At 43.7% G+C, this 12,928-nt stretch overlaps 1 protein-coding gene across 1 annotated transcript in view; it reads right to left on the reverse strand.

Annotated features, from left to right (window-relative positions):
• MINDY1 (MINDY lysine 48 deubiquitinase 1) overlaps window positions 1-12,928 on the reverse strand; it is a 362,529-nt gene that overhangs the window by 32,691 nt on the left and 316,910 nt on the right. The window contains exon 9 of the mRNA XM_069649763.1: window positions 10,246-10,404. Within this exon, the coding sequence (XP_069505864.1) occupies window positions 10,246-10,404 (159 nt within the window). The remainder of the gene's footprint in view (window positions 1-10,245; window positions 10,405-12,928) is intronic.

Below are 12,928 nucleotides of genomic sequence, written 5' to 3' on the forward strand. Positions count from 1 at the left end.
CCCTTAGAGAGAGAAACAGCAAGAACTTCTGGGAAATATTGAACAAATTCGAAGGGGACCAGACACAATCATTATGTAATCTAGTGTCAGAAGATAATTGGGCGAGATATCTGACAGAAACATTCAAGAGTAAAATCAACTGCGAATTCAAAAACAAAAAAAGATATCCACTGGCAACTAAACTTTAAGGAGGAGGATATACTCGAAATCATAGCCAACTCATCAACATCTAAAGCTTCGGGACTAAATGGCCTGACTTACCAGGCATTGAGAAATGAACCAGTGCTGTGGTCAAAACTTTTATCCACTCTCTTCAAGGAAATACTAAAACAACGAACATTCCCAGCTTCTTGGAAAACGGCTCTCATAGTACCCTTTTTTAAAACTGGGGATCGGAGAATAGCAAGTAACTACAGACCAATAGCACTGCTGGACATTGAAAGTAAAATCTTCATGAAACTTCTACTGAATCACATCATGAAATGGGTTGAAGAGTCCAATATTTTATCACGCTATCAAACAGGGTTCCGCAAAGGCCACTCAACATCCATTAATGGCCTGATCCTAAAAATCCTAAACGAACAAAAAAGAGGGGGAAAAAAACAAATAATGTATGGAGCTTGGATAGACCTTTCCAAAGCATTTGATCAGGTAGAACGAGTACTACTTTGGGAAAAACTCCGAAAATGGGGAATGCCAGAACCACTATTATTAATTCTAGTGGAGCTATATAAAGATACTAATTTGAGAATACGGCTTGATGCAATGGGACATCTCTCAAAACTGGTTGAGGTGAATAGAGGGGTAAGACAAGGCTGCCTGGGAGCGCCTCTGTTCTTCAATCTGTTCTTGGCAGATATGGGCCCTTTTTTGCAATCATCTGCTTTGTTAAGCCCAATGTTAAATGGTAGGAAGATCTGTTGGCTTGCATATGCAGACGATATAGTTCTCCTCGACAGAACACCGGTCGGTTTACAGCATCTACTTGATAAAATGAATGAATATGTGGAACTAAATAAATTGACAGTTAATCCAGCCAAATCAAACATTTTGATCTTTAAACATCCACTATCAAAAACGAAATGCAGAAACTGGAACATGGGAGGAGAACAGATAAGAAGCGTTGAAACCATAAAATACCTGGGATATAACATCCATGCTCATCTAGCAATATACAAAGCAGAAAACGAAATCAGGGCGAAAGTCAAACAATTCACATCACAAATGATCAAGCTAAACTATACATTTTGCAAGTTCTCCATTCTCCCATTGGTGAAGTTCTATCTAGCCAAAGTGGTACCAGTCATCCTATATGGCTTAGAAGCAAAGCCGGATCTCTGGTTTACAAACTGGGACAACTTTGAGGGCCATCTATGGAAAAAAGCTCTGGGCCTCCCAAATTGTGCCTCTTTAAAAAGTCTGAGATTTGAATTAGGTCTAAAATCACTGAACTGTATGGCAGACTGGAAGCTCATATCATTATATCGAGAAATAATAACGAGTAAAGACTCGAAAATGTATGGAGATCTAAGACATGAAGCTCTACAAAAGAGATCAACCATCCTCGCCTCATTGGAAGAGAAAACGATGGAAAGACTGGATGCAGTAGTTCTAAACGAAGAGATCTTGGCTCTAAATCCACTTAAAGTAAAAAAAAGACTCGAACAATGGGACTGGATTAAAACGGTAGAAAAAGTAAGAGAAGACCCAACACAAAACACCTTCTTGAAAGGAGAAAAGAAACTCGGGTGTCTCTCCCGATATCTCCTGAAGTCTCCCAATAGGAAACTGCGTTCAGACGTCCTTAGAATGAGACTGAACCTTGTCCATTGTGGTGCTGTTCTAGTGAAACGCAACCAAGGAGACATGGCAAAAAAACTATGCTCAGTCTGTGAAAACCCTGCCAAACAAACACTAAGACATGTACTAATGGATTGTGAAGGCACATGGCCACTACGATTTAGACTTTTTAGAGATCTCGTGCGGAGGGAGGAAGACATAGTTACAGACTTCCTCTGGGATAGAATCATCTCGGGCACCAACGCTGCATTGATGTTTGCAGCAACCCAGGTCATAATGGAAAGTGGCCTGACAATCTAATATAAAGTAAAGTAGAAGTATTTGTAAATTTGGAACCAGCAAAAATTAGGAACATTTAGCAGGGTTGGTGGATAACAATGAAATGCACATGCAAATTTTATAATTTTATTATTTTGTAAAGGCTTGTGCCAAAACAAATAAAAAAAAAAAAAATAAAAAAAAAGCACTGCTGCTGTGCTGAAGCTCTGAATTCGCCTTGACTAGAGAAGCCCTACAAGGACGACTTCTCCCTTTGAATTGGTGTGACCAAGTAAGCCCGTCTGGACATCCTCTCGAAGCTGGTTGCATTTCCACTGCAGTTGCTGCTGGAACCGAAGAGCCAGGGAGAGGAACACCAGATTGTTGCGTTGCTTTTAAGTCGACCTGAGCGCCAGGAAGATCCTCCGGACTTCCCTGTTGCAGGACTGACCAAGCCTGAGCCACCTCAACAGAGTGCTGGACCCATTGAAGCAAGGAAAGGCCATCTCGACAGCCAGGAACTGCAGTGTTGCTATTTGCGGTAGATGCTAGGAGCTGAAACACCAAAGTACCACTTGTTTGAAGATTGCCGGTTGCGGTCAGTGACCGTCCCATTGCAGTGCAGCAGTCCCCGGAAGTCCTCCCTCTTGTCCCCATTACTGAGGCACATGAACACCAGGATCTGCAGAGCTGCATAGGCACAGAAGTCTTTTGCTGCTCTTTTCTTCAATCTAAAGGTACTGTACAGTCTAAGAGAACTTACATCTTGTTGTGTAACCTCACTTGTCCTCGTTGGAGACTTGTCTTGGTTGCATCTGTAGAGTTGCTAACAGCTTCTTTATCTCACAAGCCTAATCACCTTGTGGCCCTACTTTGATTTCTTCTTATTCTACAAAGACTTCTAAAACATTGTGCAAGACTTTTACTTACCTGCAAGAAGTGCTTCAGCTCACCTTGACTTTTACTAACTTAACATTGGCTGGCCTGGCTCCCTGAATTACTCTTCTCTCCTCTGCTGATTTTTTGTGTCTTCCTTCCAGGAAGGGTTTAACTAACTTTGCATTGGGGGTTACCAAAAGTACTTACCTGCTCCAGAATATGTGTGTGATCTCTTGTTCTGTTCTAATAACCTTTCCCTTCGACCTATTCCTAAGAGTATTCTAAGTGCAAACAGTGACATATTAATGTCCCCAGCACCTAACTATTGAAGTCACCTGGGGGGTGTAGGTAGTGTCTGTGGGTCGTCCAAAAGGGTACTTACTGATTTAGAAGACTAAGAGTGTATTTCTGAAGTGTATTTGTGTGTTGCTTTATATTTCTCCCTTCTGAAGAAGGCTTACTCTAACTGACTATTAAATTAATAATTATTTAATCAAGAAACCTTGTCACTGTGAATCGCTGTGTAACTCCCCTACAGCTCACATTGACTACTCTTGAGATAAGTCTGGCTGCTCATCACGATACCAACCTGTGTAGTACAGACTTATACCAAAGATTGGGTTCCTATTGCCAGGAGGCCAGGGTTGTTGTAGTGCACCTAACTGCATACTGCATACAATCTTGCCTAACAGTTACATTCACTGATTTTAGCTCCGCTTTTGATAGTGTCTGCCGTACAAAGTTATGGGAGATACTGTCAAAAATGAAGTGCCCGAAGTGCTTATTGGAGATACAGCACAGATCCGGCTGGACAACGAAGGGTGACTGTCAAGACTGTTTCGAATTAACAAAGGAGTCAAACAAGGATGCTTGCTGGCCACCCAGTTATTTAATCTTTACTTAGCATTTCTTATAAGACGACTTGAAAAACATGCTAAATGCCCAATTAAATTTGGAACGACCAGGGTCACAGCATTATTATATGCGGGTGACCTAGTTATTGTTGATCATACATTCAAAGGAATGAAAACAATCTCAGAGGAGTTGGGATGTTTTCCCATTGAACACAGTTTGAGCACCAATTTAAAACAATTTCAAATAATGCTCTTTGGTCTAGGAAGGTCAACAGATGCAAATTTGTATTAAGTTGGGGAACCATTGAAGATACGGAGTCCTATAAGTATTTGGGAGTGATTGTGAATAGCAGAATTGGATATCAGGCCTTAATTGATAGCAAGACACAACGAGCCAAACAAATAACGCTTGTGTAAAGTTTTGTATCAAATTATGCAGGTCATTCCCTAAAGGGTATAATGATGCAATATATGCAATGGCTTGTTCCCGTGATTGCCTATGGGTCAGAAGCGCTTTCAAAAACGTATCATGGTTAGACAAAATAGAGGGTTACTTCTGGCGAACTGTAATTGGCTTCTGCCATCCAGTCCTGTACAGTACACCAGAGTGGAATTTGGATTGGTATCCCTAAAAGCCTTTATTCTTCAGCAAAGAGGTCTACTCCCTTTGAAGGCTTGTTGCCACCCGGTGACTCACATGGTACTTATCATTGGGAAAAACCTAATTCAATTTAAGAAAATCAAAGTTACCAACAGATATGATGACATGTGTAGAGAGGTATACACTGAATTAAATTGGTCAACTGATTGTTCGTACTGTGCCCGGTATAGTACTGTCAAAACTGCATTTTTAAAAAAGTGCAGAAAAAAGACTGGGAAAACAACTTTATTTATATGAGCAAACTCCATAACTATCCTCAATTAGCTGGAATCGTTCATATATATTGCTTTCCTCAAATGTATTAATACGTTGCCCTAACCCTGAAGTTCGCAGATTCCAGTTATTAATGAGAACCAATCAATTGCCAGTTAGGGCGACTCATGGCTCACAATGGAAATTAATCAATAAATCAACGATACTGCCGGATCTGCAATGTGGTAGAAAATCTAGAGAGAGTTGAACACATTTTAACTAAGTGTCCTGTTTTAGCGTCAATACATAAGTGCACATATGTGCGGTATGTGCACCAATACGAGAGTATCCCCACAGTACATTTCTGGAACTATTGCTTAAATTCATCTACTGAATCAATGATCATTGCTTTGTATAAGGTGTGGATAACAGGTGAAATAATTTTTGAATACAAGAAAAGTGATCTAATTCACAGTGATATTTAGCACATTGCACTTTATAATATCTGTCTGATAGTCATGGTAAATATCTAGTTATAAGAATGTGTACGAAAGTATGTAAAATCATGGAATTGATAGTATGGTTAGTAACCTCTAGTGTAGATGAACTTGTGTGTGAACAAAATGTCTACCAAGAAGAATTGAAAAGTGATAGGAAATGAATTTCGGTATGAATATTTTAGAATTAATATGAATTGATGAATACGAATAGTAAATGATTGTATGTATAGTGGATTGTATGAAATAGGATTGTTGATGAAGGCATTTGTACGCTTGTTTTATGTAAAAGATAATTTGTAACAGTTGTAAAGGTTCTTTGAATTTAAGACAACTATAACAATAAAATAAATAAATAATTGATTCGAACTTTGGTGTGAGCTCGTTTTAGTCTCATTCCCCTGCTGTACTCATTTCGATTGGGGTGCACTGGGCAGCAAGCAAACCAGTACTTAAACACCATTTTAGATTTGCCACCTAGCCAGGAAGGTTGCAAAGGTTTCAGGAGAGGAATTGAAAAGATTCATATCCTCAATAGCTATATCTCCTGAAGATCCTGCTTAAGGATCTTCAGATGAGCTAAACTACAGAGGCACCAAAAACCCCGACAAGCAGCAGCATCAGTATTGTCTAGTATCATTACAAGCCACCATTAATCCATCATTTACCCTGCTATTAGGATCAAAATCCTTAACAGTGACGCAGTGAGTTCCCTGTCCTTTATTTTTACCCTCCTGGTCCCCCCTGCCCTACCTTTCAGAGCAATACATAAATGGCGCTGTCATGGTGCAAGGCCCCAAGGCAAATCTCCTTCTCTTTGATAGGCGGTTACCTCGCCTCATCAACTTCCCCTCATCTCCAGCTGTCCCCTACTCTCCTCCCTTGGCTACCTTGTCCTTTTCTCCTTCCTCCTCTGCCCCATCTCATGCTCCCTCCACACCTCTGCAGGACGTACCTCTGATTTGTGCCCCTCCCCGGAAGGTCTTTAAGGCTGGCAACCGTATTGATCTTGCCACTCTCAACTCTCGCTCTGCTGTCAAACACTCCTCTGACATCTGCCACTTCCTAGAAGAACTTGACCTTGATGTCCTTGGTCTTACTGAGACATGGTTCACGTGCAGCTCTGTCAGAAGCTTTGACACTTCTCCTTCCCAACGGCTACAAAATCCTCTCCGCCCCCAGACCCACCCGGCCTGAAGGGGGTGTAGCGCTGATCTTCCCCGAGTGGATTCCTGCCTCCATTACCCCCCACTCAGACCTACTCCTCCTTCGAATGCCTTGTCTGTAGGCTCTCTCCCTCTCCTAGCCACTCTCTTACTGTTGCTACTCTCTACCGGCCCCCTGGTAAAATCATCTCTTTTCTCTCTGAGTGGGCAGACCTCTCCTCCGCCCTCCTGGCCTCTACCACTTAACTCGTCCTCCTTGGTGACCTCAACATAGACCTTGATTCTCCCTGTTCCTCATCTGCTCTCTTTCACGACCTCTGCGATTCACTCTCCCTCTCTATCCTCCCCTATGGCCCGACTCACTCTGCTGGTCGCACACTTGATGTCTTGATCTCCTCTGGCCTCCCCCCCTTTCTACTCCCTTCACCACTCCTCTCTCCTGGAGTGATCACTGCGTCCTCTACTCTCGTATTTCCATCTCCTCTCCTCAAACCAAGCCTACCCCATGATTGCCACCCACCCTCTCGGTCATCCGGCCCAGGAAGCGCGTGTCATTCGAGGCTTTCGCTGCCACCTTCTCACCCCGCCTTCACCCCAGGCTGACTCACACGCTGACACGGCCCTGTCTCTGCTCTACTTCTCTATTTCTGCTACTCTTGATGCTCTTGCCGCTGTCATGAGGATCCGTTTGAAGTCCAAAGTCAAGTGCAATTCTTGGTATGACTCTGACCTAGATAGACTTAAACCTAAGTGCAGGGCGGACGAGAGGAAATGGAGGTCTTCTTGCTCATCCTCTGACAAACTGGCCTGCCGCCTGCTCCAAAGGCAATACCGACTCTCTGTACGCACCAAGAAGCGAGTAACAACTCGGCCGAACTCTTTAAAATCTGCAAGGAGCTGGCCAACCCTGCTGCAGTATCCACCCCTCCTCTCGCCTCACACTTTATCTCTAAAACCCATGACATCTTGTCCACACTCTCTTCCACTACCGCTCCTCTCCCCTCTCCTTCTATGCTTGCTGACCCACCTTCAGCTACCCCCCTCCCTCTTTCTCCTCCTTTCCTCTTTTCTCCCCTGATGAGGTCACTAGCCAAGTCTGATCTATGAAAGCCTCATCAAAACAGGTCCATCCCTGTTCCTCTAAAACCATTAAGGACCACATCGATACCCTTGCTACGGCCCTTGGCGATTTCTGCAACCTCTCCTTTGCCTCGGGATCTTTCCCCTCCCCTTTGAAGCACTCCCTTATGCATCCTCTCCAAGAAACCCACAGCTGATCCTTCCTGTCCGGCTAACTATCGCCCAATTTCCATTACTCCCTTTTTGGGTCAACTCCTGGAAAAGCTTGCCATCTCTCAGCTTAACCTTCATTCTGATTATGTTGGCTCTCTCCATGACCACCAATCTGGCTTCAGGGCTGCCAGAAGCACGGAAACTGCTCTCCTGAACATCCGTGAAGACCTGCTCTCCAACCTTGACTAACATTAACTCTGTCCTCATCCTACTTGATCTCTCCTCTGCTTTTGAAATGGTCAACCATACCACCATGCTCAATAGTCTCCGTGACAACCTGGGTATCACCGATCAGGCTCTGGCCTGGCTGACCTCTTTCCTCTCTGATCGACCCTCCCAGGTACAACTTGGGTCCTTCCTATCTTCTATCTCCCTCTCTACCTGTGGTGTTCCCCCGGGGTCTAACCTCTCGCCCTGGCTTTTCAACCAATACCTTGCAACTCTCGCCTACTGCATTTCCATTTTCTGCTCAAATTTCCAGTGCTAGGCTGATGACGCCCAACTCATTTTCTGGCTTCCTTCAGCCACCTCCTCTCCTTCCATCGTCTCTGACTGCCTAGTCGCCATTCAAAATTGGTGTGCCGCCAATGATCGTTGTTTAAATGCCAACAAGAATGAGATCCTCCTCATTGGTACACCTTCCCCATCCTTTCCCCTCACTCTCTGGCCGGCCTCCCTTGGCCCTCCTCCTGCCCCTACATGTGAGGCTAAGAACCTCTTGGTCATATTTGACTCCACACTTTCCTTCTCCGGACACATCTCTGACGTCTTTAAAAAGTCAAACTTCTTAATGCACCTCCTTAGAGGTACTCTTACCTTCCTTTCCTTCCCTCAGAAGCTTACTGTCTCCAAAGCTCGGGTTCTCTCCGGGTTGGACTACTGAAACAGCCTCTTTCTAAATCTACCTGCCTCCACTCTCCGGCCTTTACAACTAATCCAGAACAGGACTGCAAGACTTGTCCTTGGCCTCAAGCCCCGGGATCGTATCTCTCCAGCTCTGAAATCCCTTCATTGGCTCCCAGTGGATGCAAGGATTACATTTAAAACCCTTTGCATTGTCCACAAGGGTTTCTGGGTCCTGGGTGCAAAATACCTTCAACTATCCCTCCATAAATACCTCTCTTCTCGAGCCCTTCGCTCCTCTACCTCTAACTCCCTCAGGGTCAGTCGTTTTTCAAAGAAACAAGCTGGGGGTAGTTCTCTGTCTTCGGCTGGGGCCTCCCTTTGGAACTGCCTCCCTGCCACCTTGAAACTTGAGAACTTTGGTTCCAGAAGCTCCTCAAGACCTTCCTCTTCGCCTCTGCCTTTGCCCCTCTTCTCCCCTGCTGATCTGCTTTCTCTCTCGCCACGGTGCACCTGGCCACCCTCTGTCCTTCGGGCCCAGATACCTGCCACCCTCCTGCACTTCCTCCGGCCCACCCCTTGCACAGGGGCCTGTATCTGTACCAATACAGTGCCCCACCCACTCCTCTTCTGCACTTATCAGATACACCCTATCTGACTAACCTAGCACTTTACCACTTACAGGCTGCACTACCACTGTTTATCACCTTTATTTATTTATTTGACTTATTATTTATTCTGCTCTCGCCTATGCTCCGCACTTTCCAATGTCTCCCCCCTTCCATGCACTTTCCCCCTTTTCCCTTCCCCATGCACTTGCACATTCTCAATGTCACTGGGCGTAGTAAGATATTTGTTTTCGTTTCTCCCTTGTTCCCCTCCCTTCGTCTGGTCGCGCTCTGAAACACCCATGTACTAGCGCAATATAAATAAAATATCATAATTCCCTACCCAAGGCCTCACTGGCGATATAACCCAGTGTGTGCATCCCTGTGGCTACCTGGTCAGGATGCGCCAAAGGTGTTCTCTGTATGGCCATGCCCTATTATTCTGTCCAATACTGCCCAGAGAATGAGGGGTATTGTCACAATAGGCCGGTAGAAAGGCACCAGGCAAGTTAACCAAGCAGAAATTTAAGACGGCACACCACACAAAAACGTTGCCCAATGTAAAGAAACGGTCCAGCTAAACTACACAGTAATACCAGACAGCCCTGGTGGTGGAAGAGGGGAGAACGATTGAACTAAAGCTTTTGTAATAGGTGGGACCTGCCATGCAGTCTCTTTTCAGTCAAGTGGAACCAGTCTCCACATTTTCTAGAATAGTAGATTTTCAGTGTATTCCTTCCCGAATCACAATAAAGAGATTTCATTCAGTTTTCATTTTAATAACTTGCATTATTTGTATGTACAAGCAAAGAGCAAATAACCAACTATACCACTTTCTGTTTCAAAGTGCAAGCTGTGAGCGGGAGAAGGGAAAGGGGCAATTTGGGGAATGTAATCCACGTATTTGTCCCATTCTAAAAGAGAAACCTAGCTCAAATAAGTGGCACACCCTTTCACCGGTATAGAAACATGCATCAGCTATCAGAGAGACTTTAAAAGTGGTCAAGCAGTTAATAAAAGTGAACAAGTCTTTAAACTGAAGTTAATGAAAATGCCCCACCCCACCATCCCAACAGGAATTCAGTAGATTTCACAAGTTAAGTAACGTTAATGAAGGTTTGCTTATGATTGTTTAGTGTGGTAAAATGCCTCTTACCAACTACCTTGCCTAAATCTAAGGAAGGTCTTCTGTACCTGCTGCTCTGGTGATGGTTGTGGTGCCTGTGACGACTGCGGCTGTTGCTGCTGTTGGTGCTGGTACTCCTCCTGCTGCAGCTGCCTGGCAAGTTCCAAATCGCTCATTGCAGGAGGGCCCTGCTGCTGCTGCTGCAAGGACAAGGCAATCAAATAGTCCTGCGGAAAAAATAAAAAGCAAAACTTAGCACCTGTAGGACTGAAATCGAAAAATGACAGTCATAGGGATTTCAGTTTGTAGTCCTTGTTCTCCTGTTAGGACAGTTTTTCTAAAGTCCAACTAAGGGCTTCATAAAACCATATATCTGAGACGGTACATAAATCCACTCTTAGTATGAGGTATCACCTTGAGAACATTCGGTAGCATAGATAGAACAGCCAGGCTTATTTTAGGAGGGGGAGAAGGCTGTAGCTTGGTAAAAGAATTTGTACGATGCATATCGTCCAAAGAAACTCAGAGACACTATGTATTGTAAAAATAAAGGTTTATTTAAATAAAAGTAGGCCAAGATAAATCTGGGGTAAGTAAGTACTATAACATCATATAAACACAATCATGAAAAAAAGAAAACTTAATACCTATGGTATGCAAACCAAGGTATAACCTTATTTAGAGGAACCAAAAGCAAGTCAAGGTGAGTCAAACCTAAGGTTCTACCTTCAGGATAGTAACATACTAAAGTTGGGGAATAAGAACAGGTTAAATACACTTTTGAATACAATCAGTAATTCAAGGGTAGTGGACCCTGTCAGTCATGCAGTGACACTCAGTTATAGAGATCACTTAATAAACCAACCCTGTTACAAGTATACCTTGCAACGGGTGTAACTTTCTTCTTTCTTGAATGGATACAGTTACACCACTAGTATTACTTTTAAGAACACAGCTCAGAGCTAATAAAGTTACTCATTTACTTTCTGGAGGGGCGCAAGGCTACTTAATGACAAGTATGACCACTTAATAAATATTCTAAAAAGCACTAAGCAATTCAAGGAAAGCAAAATCCAATTACACTTTAAGGAAGACACAAGGTATTTCAATTGACCCTATGACTATTTTAGAAATGCTTGGAGCAGTTCCAGAGAAAGCAGAACCCAGTGTTACAAGTTGAGAGGAGCAGCAGCTATTCACAGTAAGAAACCATATACTTTTAAGAGGGGCTTCGAGCAACTCTCAAGACAAGTATTAACTTCAAGACTGTTTTAGGTCTGCATGAAGAAGATAGGGAAAGCAAAACCCGTTGGACACTTTAAGAAGAACACAATGTTATTCAAGGTAGGTAGACCGTATGGGTAAGCTTTTACACTCATTCAATTCAGAATAATACAACAGTACCAATACTTATTACTTTCAGAAATGGGAAACACTGTTCAAAGTTAGAGGGGCATAATACAAGTCAAAGGTAAGCATACACTTAATGACACTTTGTAGCTTCTTCCTTCGCACAGATAGTTACTACACTAACTTCTTTAGCAAGTAAGTACTTTAACACTTGGTGTACTGTCAAGACAGAATCCTAATCGTATAAAATACTTCCCTTGTCAATAGCATGAGTGTTAGGGAGAATACTCATAAATGTGCTAATTCCCTTCACCTTAGAGACCCCCAGCAACTTTGCTGGATTTTTGAGGACTTTATTTTTTACCTGGAAAGTGTGTGAGCATTTTTTTCCCACTCTCATGTATTTTGATGTGTGTTTTACATTTGTGTTCTTTGACTTTGGAGTTTTAAGATAGCTCCATAAGGTATATTTTCATGTGTTACTCAGCAGCCTCAGTGCAGTGACACAGGGTTGTATTTTTAGACTCCCCAAAGGTGTAAATACCTTCTCTGGGATAAAATACTGTTAACCAGAGAATGTAAAGAGAAATTGATTTACTAGTCTTTCCAAATGTATAGACCCAGCACACAGCATCTTACAATGGAGTGCTGGAGGGGTTACACAGTAACCCCTGCATCTAAATACTCATGTAGTAGTCAAATGCTACCCTTTCCTATTGAAATAGCTGCCGGCAGTGGTTTTACAACGAACTACCATGATTTTTCCCGACCGCGAATACCGGTAGCTAAAAATCACGGGAGCCATGTTTTTCAAGATGGCGCCTTAAGCCCCTTTGTTTAAACAGGTCCCCGCCATTTATTTTTGGAAAGGTCCTTCTAGGGTTTGTCTCTGCGCACCAAACCAGGTTTGGCCCCTTTGTTAGTGTGCCTTTGGCGGGCTTCAAGACTGAAGACCGCCTCTGGCGTCTGAGTGTCTGGGGTGGGCAGGAAGTGAGGGAGGTGCCCAAAACTCCCTGTGCTTAGTCTCCTAGGAGACCCAAATGCACTCGGGCGTGATTGGCTGGCTGACTGTCCAGCAAGGACAGCCACCCAGCTGGGTGAGTGACAGCTACGCTGGAATGAATGGGAGAAAACTGTTTAAAAAGCGAGTCTCCAGGACTGGAAGGCAGAGTCAACCACTGGAACGAAAGAACCGAAGACGAGCTGGAAGAGGACAGCTGCTGCAACTCCTGGACCGTTGATTTACCTGGTGAAGCCCTGCTGCAGGTCCGAATTGCTATCCTCCATTCGGCAGAGAAGCTCCTTCAAGGACGGCTTCTTCCTTTGAGTTGGTGGGACCAAACAACTCGTAAGACACCTGGATACCATTCTCAAGGCTGGTTAGGATTAACCAGGGAGAGG

Source organism: Ambystoma mexicanum, chromosome 1p, assembly GCF_040938575.1.
Source record: "Ambystoma mexicanum isolate Mex_15411 chromosome 1p, UKY_AmexF1_1, whole genome shotgun sequence".
Classification (NCBI taxonomy): Eukaryota; Metazoa; Chordata; class Amphibia; order Caudata; family Ambystomatidae; genus Ambystoma; species Ambystoma mexicanum.